The 13299-nt window shown below is 48.8% G+C and overlaps 1 protein-coding gene across 1 annotated transcript; it reads left to right on the plus strand.

Moving 5' to 3' along the window:
• The first annotated feature begins 5611 nt into the window (after nt 1–5611).
• LOC119329680 (RING-H2 finger protein ATL46-like) lies at nt 5612–7359 on the plus strand. The gene has a single exon (XM_037602744.1). It carries the CDS (start codon nt 6001–6003, stop codon nt 7225–7227), a length of 1227 nt encoding a protein of 408 aa, XP_037458641.1. The 5' UTR covers nt 5612–6000; the 3' UTR covers nt 7228–7359.
• The last annotated feature ends 5940 nt before the right edge of the window (nt 7360–13299 follow it).

Genomic DNA, 13299 nt, shown 5'->3' on the forward strand with positions numbered 1-13299 from the left:
CAAGAAACTTCAACCTGAAAAGCTCGAACCCAAGTCGGAAAAATGCGTCTTCATAGGATACCCTAAGGAAACTGTCGGGTATACCTTCTACTTAAGATCCGAGGGCAAAATCTTTGTTGCCAAGAACGGATGCTTTCTGGAAAAAGAGTTTCTCTCGAAAGAAGTAAGTGGGAGGAAAGTAGAACTCGATGAAGTACTACCTCTCGAACGGGAAAGTGGTGCAGCTCAGGAAAATGTTCCTGTGATGCCCACACCAACTGAAGAGGAAACCAATGATGATGATCAAGGTACTTCGGATCAAGTTGCTACTGAACTTCGTAGGTCCACAAGGACACGTTCCGCACCAGAGTGGTACGGCAACCCCGTCCTGGAAATCATGTTGTTAGACAACGGTGAACCTTCGAACTATGAAGAAGCGATGGCGGGCCCACAAATGGCTTGAAGCCATGAAATCCGAGATAGAATCCATGTATGAAAACAAAGTATGGACTTTGAAAGACTTGCCCGATGGTCGGCGAGCGATAGAAAACAAATGGATCTTTAAGAAGAAGACAGACGCGGATGGTAATGTCACCATCTATAAAGCTCGACTTGTCGCTAAGGGTTATCGACAGGTTCAAGGGATTGACTATGACGAGACATTCTCTCCCGTAGCGAAGCTAAAGTCCGTCCGAATCATGTTAGCAATTGCCGCATACTATGATTATGAGATATGGCAGATGGACGTCAAAACGGCATTCCTTAACGGACATCTTAAGGAAGAGCTGTATATGATGCAGCCGGAAGGTTTTGTCGATCCTCGGAACGCTAACAAAGTATGCAAGCTCCAGCGATCCATTTATGGACTGGTGCAAGCATCTCAGAGTTGGAACATTCGCTTTGATGAGATGATCAAAGCGTTTGGGTTTATGCAGACTTATGGAGAAGCCTGCGTTTACAAGAAAGTGAGTGGGAGCTCTGTAGCATTTCTCATATTATATGTAGATGACATACTCCTGATGGGAAATAATATAGAACTTCTGGACAGCATTAAGGCCTACTTGAACAAATGTTTTTCAATGAAGGACCTTGGAGAAGCTGCTTATATATTAGGCATCAAGATCTATAGAGATAGATCGAGACGCCTCATAGGTCTTTCACAAAGCACATACCTTGATAAGATTTTGAAGAGGTTCAAAATGGATCAGTCCAAGAAGGGGTTCTTGCCTATGTTACAAGGTGTGAGACTGAGCTCGGCTCAGTCACCGACCACGGCAAAAGATAAAGAAGAGATGAGTGTCATCCCCTATGCTTCAGCCATAGGATCTATTATGTATGCCATGATGTGTACCAGACCCGATGTAAACCTTGCCGTAAGTTTGGTAGCAAGATACCAAAGTAATCCCGGCAAGGAACACTGGACAGCGGTCAAGAATATCCTGAAGTACCTGAAAAGGACGAAGGACATGTTTCTCGTTTATGGAGGAGACGAAGAGCTCGTCGTAAAGGGTTACGTCGACGCTAGCTTCGACTCAGATCTGGATGACTCTAAGTCACAAACCGGATACATGTATATGTTGAATGGTGGAGCAGTAAGCTGGTGCAGCTGCAAGCAGAGCGTCGTGGCGGGATCTACGTGTGAAGCGGAGTACATGGCAGCCTCGGAGGCAGCACATGAAGCGATTTGGGTGAAGGAGTTCATCACCGACCTAGGAGTCATACCCAATGCGTCGGGGCCAATCAAACTCTTCTGTGACAACACTGGAGCTATTGCCCTTGCCAAGGAGCCCAGGTTTCACAAGAAGACCAGGCACATCAAGCGTCGTTTCAACTCCATCCGTGAAAATGTTCAAGATGGAGACATAGAAATTTGCAAAGTACATACGGATCTAAATGTCGCAGATCCGTTGACTAAACCTCTCTCGCGAGCTAAACATGATCAACACCAGAACTCTATGGGTGTTCGATTCATCACAATGTAACTAGATTGGTGACTCTAGTGCAAGTGGGAGACTGTTGGAAATATGCCCTAGAGGCAATAATAAAAGTATTATTATATTTCATTGTTCATGATAATTGTCTTTTATTCATGCTATAACTGTATTATCCGGAAATCGTAATACACGTGTGAATACATAGACCTCAATATGTCCCTAGTGAGCCTCTAGTTGACTAGCTCGTTGTGATCAACAGATAGTCATGATTTCCTGGCTATGGACATTGGATGTCGTTGATAACGGGATCACATCATTAGGAGAATGATGTGATGGACAAGACCCAATCCTAAGCATAGCACAAAGGTCGTTTAGTTCGTTTGCTAGAGCTTTGCCAATGTCAAGTATCTCTTCCTTAAACCATGAGATCGTGTAACTCCCGGATACCGTAGGAGTGCCTTGGGTGTATCAAACGTCACAACGTAACTGGGTGACTATAAAGGTGCATTACAGGTATCTCCGAAAGTAGTTGTTGGGTTGACACGGATCGAGACTGGGATTTGTCACTCCGTATGACGGAGAGGTATCTCTGGGCCCACTCGGTAATGCATCATCATAATGAGCTCAAGGTGACCAAAGTGTTGGCCACGAGATCATGCATTACGGTACGAGTAAAGTGACTTGCCGGTAACGAGACTGAACAAGGTATTGGGATACCGACGATCGAGTCTCGGGCAAGTAACGTACCGATTGATAAAGGGAATTGTATACAGGGTTTGATCGAATCCTCGACATCGTGGTTCATCCGATGACAACATCGAGAAGCATGTGGGAGCCAACATGGGTATCCAGATCCCTCTGTTGGTTATTGACCGGAGAACGTCTCGGTCATGTCTACATGTCTCCCGAACCCGTAGGGTCTACACACTTAAGGTTCGATGACGCTAGGGTTATAAAGGAAGTTTGTATGTGGTTACCGAATGTTGTTCGGAGTCCCGGATGAGATCCCGGACGTCACGAGGAGTTCCGGAATGGTCCGGAGGTAAAGATTTATATATGGGAAGTCCTATTTTGGCCACCGGAAAATGTTCGGGATTTTTCGGTATTGTACCGGGAAGGTTCTAGAAGGTTCCGGAGTGGGGCCCACCTGCATGGGGGGACCCACATGAACGTGAGTAGTGGGGGAAAGGCCCCACACCCCTGGTCAAGGCGCACCAAGATCCCCCCTTAGAAGGAATAAGATCATATCCCGAAGGGATAAGATCAAGATCCCTAAAAAGGGGGGATAACAATCGGTGGGGAAGGAAATGATGGGATTTCTTTCCTCCCACCTTGGCCAACGCCCCAATGGACTTGGAGGGCAAGAAACCAGCCCCTCCACCCCTATATATAGTGGGGAGGCGCATGGGAGCTTAACACAAGCCAAGGCGCAGCCCCTCCCCTCCCCAACACCTCTCCTCCTCCGTATATGCTTGGCGAAGCCCTGTCGGAGTACTGCTACACCAACTACACCACGCCGTCGTGCTGCCGTTGGAGCAATCTTCCTCAACCTCTCCTTCCCCCTTACTGGATCAAGAAGGAGGAGACGTCTCCCGTCCCGTACGTGTGTTGAACGCGGAGGTGCTGTCCGTTCAGCACTTAGACATCGGTGATCCGAATCACGTTCGAGTACGACTCCATCATCACCATCCCCTTGGCTAGCTTCCGCTCGTGATCTACAAGTGGTATGTAGATGCAAACTCTCTCCCTTGACTCGTTGCTTAGATGAACTCATAGATGGATCTTGGTGAAACCGTAGGAAAAATTTTAATTTTCTGCAACGTTCCCCAACAGATATTTGCTTAGTTACTTTTCCGTTGCCACTGTTACAATTGCTACAAAAACTACTACTGTTACTTTTGCCACCGTTACCGTTACTTCCATACTACTTTGCTACTAAATACTTTGTTGCAGATATTAAGTCTTTCAGGTGTGGTTGAATTGACAACTCAACTGTTAATACTTGAGAATATTCTTTGGCTCCCCTTGTGTCGAATCAATAAATTTGGGTTGAATACTCTACCCTCGAAAACTGTTGCGATCCCCTATACTTGTGGGTTATCAATCCACGAGTCATCTGTACCGCACAGTGCACAAGTAGAAGAAGTTGCCATGCTTCGGTGCTGTCTCACATCGGCAGTAGGTAGTGAGCAGTGGGCAAGTCTCCACGAAAACACCCTCACCTTGGATGGGACATCTGTTTTCCACAATTTTGACCAGCTGGTGCATTCCTTTGCATTTTTAGAAGAACTCGATCTGCCTTCTAACCATGCTTCACGTCGAATCATCGTTGCCACTAGCATTCTATAAGCAGACCGCACTAAAAATTCACCTTTTTTATCATGTGCCGAGGCCCAAAAATCCTCACACTGCCTTGTACTAATTGGTATATTCAGAATTAGCTCCGCATCATTAGGAAGGAAAACACTATTGATCAGCTCCCGGTTTCATGTGGCCATGTTAGGTAGCATGAGTTCAGAGACCATTTGCGGTCTATTCGGTGATAAACAGGCCAGCGGACGCATGGAATGTTCCTGGGTAACCAATTTTGCTACCACATGTTGGTCGAGGTATCGTCACCAATTCTCCTTATAAGCCCATGAGTAAGAATTTCTTTACCTTCCATTATAGCTCTCCAAATCTGAGATGGATTACTTCCAAGTTCAGCAGCAAGAAACTTTGTGTTCTGGAAATACCGAGCCTTCAAGATTCTTGCACTAAGGGTATTTGGGGACTGCATAATTCACCATGCTTGCCTAGCAAGTAGGGCCAAATTGAAGAGTTCAATATCTCGAAAACCAAGACCCACTTCATATTTTGGCCTGGTCATAACTTCCCACGAGACCCAACATGATTTCCTCTCTCCACGTCTACTACCCCACCAGAACTTCAGAATGATAGAATTGATGTGCTGACTCAACCCTCGGGGAAGTTTAAAACAAGACATCGAATAGACGGGGATTGCTTGAGCGACAGATTTGATGAGCACCTCTTTGCCCCCATAAGATAAGATTTTTTTTCCATCCACCCCTTCCGCCCTTCACCTTACTCCATACTCTCTCCTTGAGGTACTTAATTCGACCAACTAATTGTCTTTCCGCTGCAATGGTGGCATATGCAGTCTAGTGGTTCAGTACCAATGGGGTCCGACATAGATCTTACCCATCATATTTTAGATTATGATAATTTTTAGATTTTATTCGAGTATGGGTAGGGAGAAAAAAAAAGGGAAGGTTTTGAGTTACGTGAAATTTTGGTAAGATTTGATCTATATGAGTATGGGTAGGGGGGAGACAGGAAGGTTCTGATTGAGGCGAGATTTTGGTAAAATATGATCTGATTTTGAGTTAATAGTAGAGATTTCTTTCTATTTACACGGTGCTAGCATGATACACCGGCCCGGGCCCGTCTGGTGTGGGTCTACCGATGAGCCAAGTCCAAGAGCAGCAGCAGTGGCATAGCCATTTCAAACAAACACCGGACAGGGCAGCAAGCTGCCACGGCCCCCACCTGCACTGGGCGGCAGGGCACGGGCCCATCGCGTCGCCTCTACTGTCCTCGCAAGCGCAACCGGGGGCAACCGCGACTTCCAACGATCGTTGCGGCTGAAAGCGACCGCACCACCACAAAAATATACTCCACCGAGCCCCTCCCAGTCCCAGCCCAGGGCCGACGCCACCGCTCGCCACCGCCGTCGCTTTCGCCTTTCCCCCGCCCCAGCTCGTGCGCTCCCACCACTCCCCTCCACTCCTCCTCCCCCTTCTCCCCACACAGCCACCGATTTCCACCACAATCCTCCGCCTCCTCCCCATCCGCGGCGTGTCCACCTGCCCGCCCTCCGACCGGCGGAAGCCTCCGGGGGTTTCTTGGTCCCTAGCGCCTTGGACGCTTCCCCCCGGGCCGCACCAGCCCGCCGCTTTTAGGTGCCCTCCCGCCACCGCTTTTGCGCTCCTTTTCGGCCGGGATTGCTGCCGGTTCCTCGCCAAAGATCGCATCTCTGGCCTGTCGGATCAGATGAGATGCGGGGGTGGCGGAGCCTCTAGGAGACATGGCTGAAGCGGTCTCGTCCTCGCCCGGATCCTCCGCGCCGGCGACGGCGGCCGCGTACGGTTACCCGCGCCGCCTCCATGGCGCCTTCGTCGCCAGGGACGAGCTCCCGTACTCATACCCCGCTGCCGCTGCCGCCCCGCCGCCGCCCGCGCCGCTGCCGCAGGCGCAGCAGGGCTCCTCCGGCGGGGGTGGCGGCAAGATTAGCCCCGCGGTGCTCTTCATCATCGTCATCCTCGCGGTGGTGTTCTTCATCTCCGGCCTGCTCCACCTCCTCGTGCGCCTGCTCATGAAGAAGCAGCACCGCCGCCGAGGCGGCTCGGCGGCCGCGGCGGGGCAGGGGCCCGGGGAGGCCGACGCGGCGCTGCAGCGCCAGCTGCAGCAGCTGTTCCACCTCCACGACTCCGGCCTGGACCAGGCCTTCATCGACGCGCTGCCCGTCTTCTCCTACCGGGAGATCGTCGTGGGCGGCGGCGGCGGCGACAAGGAGCCCTTCGACTGCGCCGTCTGCCTGTGCGAATTCGACGCCGAGGACAGGCTCCGGCTGCTGCCGCTCTGCGGGCACGCCTTCCACCTGAACTGCATCGACACATGGCTGCTGTCCAACTCGACGTGCCCGCTCTGCCGCGGGGTGCTCTTCGCCCCAGGGCTGACAGCCGAGAATAACCCGATGTTCGATTTCGATGAGGGCTTGGAGGAAGGGCGGCTGTCGGAGTGCTGCGAGGATGGTTTCGGATTGCCCGCGCAGAAGTCCTCGGAGGGGTTGCAGACGCCGGTGGTCGAGAAAAGAGTGTTCCCGGTGAGGCTCGGCAAGTTCAAGAATGTCGGCACCCAGGGTGCTGTTGAAGGTGGACACGGCGATTCTGCTGTGCTGAGGAGGGAGGAAGGAGAGAGTAGCAGCAGCAGTTTGGATGCAAGGAAATGCTTCTCTATGGGCACCTACCAGTATGTTCTTGGGACTTCTGAGCTTCAGGTGGCTCTCCAGCCGGGCCGAACAAGAAATGGTGCGATGAGAACAAGACCTCCGGGTCTAAGTTGTGTGAATGCCGACATTATGGAGGGAAAGAAAATTTGCGCACGGAACAAAGGGGAGAGCTTCTCCATGTCCAAGATTTGGCAGTGGTCTAATCTGAAGGGCAAGTTACCGGCCGGCTCAGATGATTGTTCAGAAGCGGGGAGCCTTCCATGGATGAAGAGAGGTGGCACCGGGGATAAATTGAACATGTGATGTGACTCTGTAATGTGACTCTGTAATGTGATACTAGCTAATATTTCTCTTCTTAGTACCACTCCATTAATTTCTTACCTATAATTATTCTAGTCTAATTTTCATATTCAGATTTTAATTGGTATTGGTTAATCTCATGGGGAGATAAGTTTTTCGTAGTCATGCCACCTTACTGTATTGCGCCAATTTGTGATAGCTTAGGAATCATGTGATTTCTGGTGCATGCTGCTTTGCTTGTGTTCTTGTATCGGTTTGAAGCTATCTTCATATTCCTGAAGCTTTACTTACAAGAATGCTCAAAGTAAAGTTAGCATTGACTTCTTAGTACCAATCTTGTCATTCTTTCTATTGCAGTAGATGATAAGATCAATATTACCTGAGTTTTGCTTCAGTACTAATTAGATCATCTGAAACTGTTCATGAACTGTAGAACATTGTATTTTTTTTCTTCCGAACCATGCAGGAGAAAGAACATTGTAATTTTAGAATTTAAACTATATGTCATCGCATAGAAGGGTGCTGTGAGGAATCTTCTTTTGTATAGGGATAATGCTTAGGGCTAAATGAAACCAACAACTCAAATATGGTGATATCTTATCGGTGGTTACTGGTTAGCATTAAGTAGCTCTTTGATCTGGGTTCTTGTTTCAGTTTGGAGGATGGTGCAAAACTGCAAATGTCTTGAGATTGTGCCTAACTGTGATGCATAGACGAGACACTTATGATGCTCATTAAAGGGAAGGACACTCTCTGGGGCTGCTACAGAAACAACTGAGGTAGGAGTAGGCGGGCACTCACTGGATAAGTTAGGAAGACAAGGACACTGTCTTGAGATTATTTCTGGGTTTGGGACAAGGACACAAGGTCTAACTCATAGTATCTATTGAATTTTCATGCGGTTCATTATCTGAATTGTTGCATACCCCTTTGTGAATACCTTTCTGATTCACTAATCTTCATATGGCTGAGCAAAACCCATATTGCTATTACGAGCAACTGTTAACGCATAACTGGAAGGAATTGATTTCTTTAAAAAAAAATCACTTGTAACTTTTATAAATTGCACATGACTGTAATTTACAAGAGCCCACTGCATCTACTTATGATTTGGCTTATTTCTCGTATCTAACCAATTATTTTCCTGATGAGCTACATCTACTTATGATTTGGCTTATTTCCTTTGATGATACTTGTAGTCAGCCAACTTTCAGATATTGCACATGTTCTTTCTTCTGTGTTTCCAAATGAGCTTACATCTACTAATTTTAGGCCAAAGGCACATCAGTGAAATTGCTGATGTACATTTATGGTCCTGGGTGTCCCGAGTTAGGTACTTTTTGTTTTGTTTTGAGGATTGAGTTAGGTACTTGACTCACAAGCAGAACAATTGCCAAGTGTCTTGTTTTACATTTGTAAATTGAGGTCCATGGTGGATTGCTTCCTAAAATCTGAACTGATGCCAGTGGGTAGTAGCCAGTAGGTTCCTAGTATTTCCCCTATCTGCACATCTGATTCGCAGTGATGGACATCTACAGACATATGAACTTCTCATGATTGAGAATGTAATCTTTTATCAGAGGCTTTACTTATTTTAAGTTCCAGCTGAGCATATTTCTTTTGCCTTTAGTTCACCAGTCATCTGCTGCCTTTCTCAAAGTCTTCTCCTTTGATGAACACTTTTTTGGGGGGTTTACATTCCCCTTTCAAGAATCTCTTTACTCTCACAAAAGAAAATATAGTTTTCTTTATCATGATAGAAAGCAAAAAGGTTGGAACAAGCGAAAGCAACGCATCATCCTTTGCTTCATTCCTGGGCTGCCAGAAACCTTTAGTGATCAGAGTATAGATATTCCTTATGCCAGCTTAGTAGGCAACATTTAATTTTCCTAGATTTCAATATATTTGACAGATGCCACCTTTGTATGTTCTTGCTTGTTAACTGTAATGTATTTTTTGTCAGAAGTAATATTTCTGAACCCATAATTTCAACACATTTACTGTTGCCACCTCGGACACTCTAATCTCTTTGTTGCTCTAACTAATAATTTTGTGAGATTGAATCATCTGATTGACCTGTCTGACAAATGTAAGCCGCACCAAATTCTTGGCATCCAACTGACAAGTTGGTAAAATAGGTGTAAACACCTTTTGCTTTGGTGCTCCGTCTTTGTTTAAGGGCCTCCTGTTGGTGTTTAATGCCATTCTCTGTGCTTAATGTCAACATTTCTGTAAGAGTTGATATGTAACTGAAGCTGTCCTCTTATTGCTTGTTGCACCTTGTGGTTGGTAGTGGCCGGCCGAACATTATCCAACTGAAGAGTTGACATCAAACTTGTATCCTGATAGGCGACTTGTCCTTGCAAAGGCGCCTCGTCAGGTGGAGGTCAGTATCATATCATGCGGGTTTTAAGTGCCAAAATGCATTTCCCTGTGTGCTCTTTCATCATTTTTAACCGGAAAGCGATAAGAAGTGCCGGCCTCTCAAGCATCCACTAATTTTTTTTTTGAAACGGAATTTATTTATTTTTGAAGGCAATGCATCCACTAGATCAAGCAGGCAGCATCTGCAATCTACCACTCCGGCAGTTTGCATTCAGATCTGGCTTGTGAGTCCATGCACTGCCAATTCACACCTGGCATTTCAACAATTAATTAACACCGGTCCAGAGTGTTATTATTGTTAATTACCAGATCTGTAGTGCTCCAGTGGGTTGTTCTTCTGGCATCTGAAGCAGCTCCAGTAGTTTGTTCTTCAGACCTCTACTCCCAGATTCAGGACAAAGCCCCAGAGAATCTTTTTGTGTGAAGGAGTGCCCAAGTCTCAGGATTCACAGGCTCGCTCGAGGTCCCCTACCGGTAAGATCAGATATTCAGATCGGACGAGGCAGGTCTGCGCAAACACCGTTCTCTACGTGAAGCTCGCCACGGTGGTCCGTTGCTTCTGGATTCATATGCAGCGTAAAGGCCAGCTTCGTGCGTGTTACAAACGGACGAGAGGAAAGGTTTGAGTTTCGCCATGATTGAACGATCGTGTCATAAACGTTCTGGTGTTTTCTGCTGAAATCAGGGAAGTTGTTTCGGCTACTTTTTTCCCACTGTAGCCGAATCATAGCTTGTGGTGGCCATAGGAGGAACCATACAGGAGGAATGCTTCATTTTCTCCGTGTCAAGAGATCTCACTTCCAGATCCATGCCATCGGCAAAGATGTTAGGGTCCAAGTGCATCCAGAACACAGAGAGAAGTTAATAGGCACGCCCTCTGAGAGGACGACGTGTGTGCGGACTAAGGATGGCAATTTTATTCATGGATATGGATATCCATTATTCGCCCCGAATGGATAGAGTTTGGATATACTTTTGTGTCCATGGGCGGCGCCCAAACCCGACCCGATTGTTCGTGGGTAGGGCATGGATATAATCTTGTACCCATGGATATACCCAAACCCGACCTGATAGTATGACTTAATGGGAAAAAATCTGCCATCCCTGCCCCACGTTCACATGTCCCACGACAATTTTACACTTTTTTTATCTGAAACATGCATAAGAAATCACACAATCCCCATCGTAACTTTTATAAGTTGACAGTCAATCCCCTCTGTAACATACTCCAACACCCTTTTCCTTATTTTTATCTCCTTTTTAAATGACTCGTCATTCTCATCTGTTAGAAAAATACTAAATGATCTTAGGTTGTTACTGGATGTTGAATTACCATAAGTGAAGCCTAGCCTGCTACGAGGTGAAGAATGGAAGAGTTTATGTTAATATTGTGTTAAGTTTTATTTATGTGTCTCGAGAGGACCCAATGGATATCCAGTGGACATGGATATCCATCGAATTTGGACATGAACACAATTTTTCACCCATGGATTTTTTCATGGGCGGGCAAAGACTGTCTTCATGGATATGGATTTGGATTCGATATTGTTCAACCCGATCCAAACCCGACCCATTGCCATCCTTAGTGCGGACTGGATCCAGACTATACTTAGCCATCCGTCGGGCTGGGCCGTGCTTCGGGCCAGGCCTACCAAAGCCATAGGCCCAAGCCTGGCCTGGCCCGGCTGCCGGGCCTAAATATCATGCCCAATCCTGACCCATCATGCAAAAAGCCTGTTGGGCCTTGGGCCAGGCCTTTACCTTAAACTGCAAAAACGACAGGCCCGGTCTGACCATCGGGATCAAAATCTAGGCCCAGGCCCGGCCCAATGGCATGGTCGGGTCAGATCGGGCTTTTTTGGGCCAGGACGGGTCGGGTTGGGCCATCCTGGCCGGGTTGCTCATGGCCTGGGAGCCACCTAGGCCGAGCGGTCACCATTCTTTTTAATGTCGAAGCCATGGGCCGGTGGGAGTCCACCCTTCCACTTCCGCACTCCGGTGACGAGTGCCTCCTCAAAGCCCGACACGCTCGGCTTATCCAAACTAGCTCCACCTCGCCGTTGGCCACCATGGGATGGCACTGGATCTCCGGCCGCAAGGGCAGGAACGACCACGAGGCCGGCTCTTCCTCCTGCCGTCGTCGTCGCCGCTCCACCCCTCCACCTCTAGCTCCACCACCTGCACCTCCGACACCCGCATTTCACATCGCACCACCGGCGGCCGGACCTCGCCTGAGGCCGTACATCAAGGCGGAGGTTTGCAAATGTTACTAGGAGACGGGCACGCCGTTGCTATGGGCCGACGTGCACCTTCCCAATAACCGACATGTTTCCGCCGATCGGGTGCCTATCCCACCGATCCCGGTGAGCGGCCGCGCCTGGCATGAAGAGATCGCCCGCCGCCGCGCCCGCATGCCGCCAGATCTCATCAAGGACTGGATGTACGCACCAGACTCACCTCTGTGGGACACGAGCACGATCTGCAACGACAGCCGTTCTTTGTCGGTCGTGCTCCGAGCCCGCCACGCTGTGCGTGCCGCTAGCCCTCCCCAGCCACACGGACGTAGGCTGGTTTGTGGCCTGACGCCGAGGAGAGGAGATGGTGAGGCAGGTCATGGGGGGACTCCCTCCACACCCACGATGAGGCCCAATGGTAGGGCCTCGAACAGATCATAGCCCTCTCCACGGCCGGCGACGTTGCCACCACGTAGTTCGACGTTGTGGTGAAGGAGGAGGCCATGGAGGACGTGCAACAGCAAGAGGAGGAGCCTACGCCGTGGAACCCTGTGCTGGTCGGCCAGAAGTGGTCCTGGACGGAGACGACCCTATGCATGCTGGAGCCCGTGCACTGCGAGGCCTGGTCACTGTCCCCGCCACGGGAAGAGGAGGTGCACGCGCCAATGCAGCCGCCTGTGGTTGCGCCTCCCGCCTGGCAGGGACCACCGGCTCACCTGTGGACGCCCCCGCCCTACATCGACCTCACACGCGATGAGGAGGACGACGATGGCGGCAACTGAAGGCGACGGCGTCCACGCTGGTGATGGGCTTCTAGTTTTTTATGTAGTTTTAATTTTTAGTTTGTTTAAGGATGTGTTGGACAAGACTTGGCCCATTTTATGTTAATATTTAAGATTTTTAAATTACTTTGCCATGTCTATTTGGGTTAGATTTGGGTGAATTTTGCTAGTCCTTCAGGAGGACAATTTGGGATGCGGCGACCCAGTTGGGCACACCACCATCCACACGACTACAAGTGGACGGACGTGTCCATTTCTATGCCCCAAATAGACGAAATCCGGACAAAACTAACGTCCGTTTGGGGCCGTGCGTTGGAGTTGCCCTCAGGCGGGAGTGGGACGGGTCGGTCACTGTCGAGAGTAAAGGAGTTCCAAGTAGCATGTGTTGTCTGGATCGCCGGGTGTTTCATTGCTCCATCAACAAAGCATGATGATCATGGGTGCTTGGACGGCGAGGCTCTACCCTAGTCGCCCCCATTTCCTCACTCTCCTTATCGTCTGCGCTGCCCCGGTAACCCCTGACAGCGTGCTACCTCTTGAGCATGCATTGGTTTTCCCTTGAAGAGGAAAGGGTGATGCAGCAAAGTAGCGTAAATATTTCCCTCGGTTTTGAGAACTAAGGTATCAATCCAGTAGGAGACAATGCACAAGTCACCTAGTACCTACACAAACAA

This window comes from Triticum dicoccoides, chromosome 7A (assembly GCF_002162155.2).
Source record: "Triticum dicoccoides isolate Atlit2015 ecotype Zavitan chromosome 7A, WEW_v2.0, whole genome shotgun sequence".
Taxonomy (NCBI): Eukaryota; Viridiplantae; Streptophyta; class Magnoliopsida; order Poales; family Poaceae; genus Triticum; species Triticum dicoccoides.

Coding starts and splice junctions, on each gene's coding strand:
- LOC119329680 (XM_037602744.1), top strand. CDS start 6,001: ATGGCTGAAGCGGTCTCGTCCTCGCCCGGATCCTCCGCGCCGGCGACG.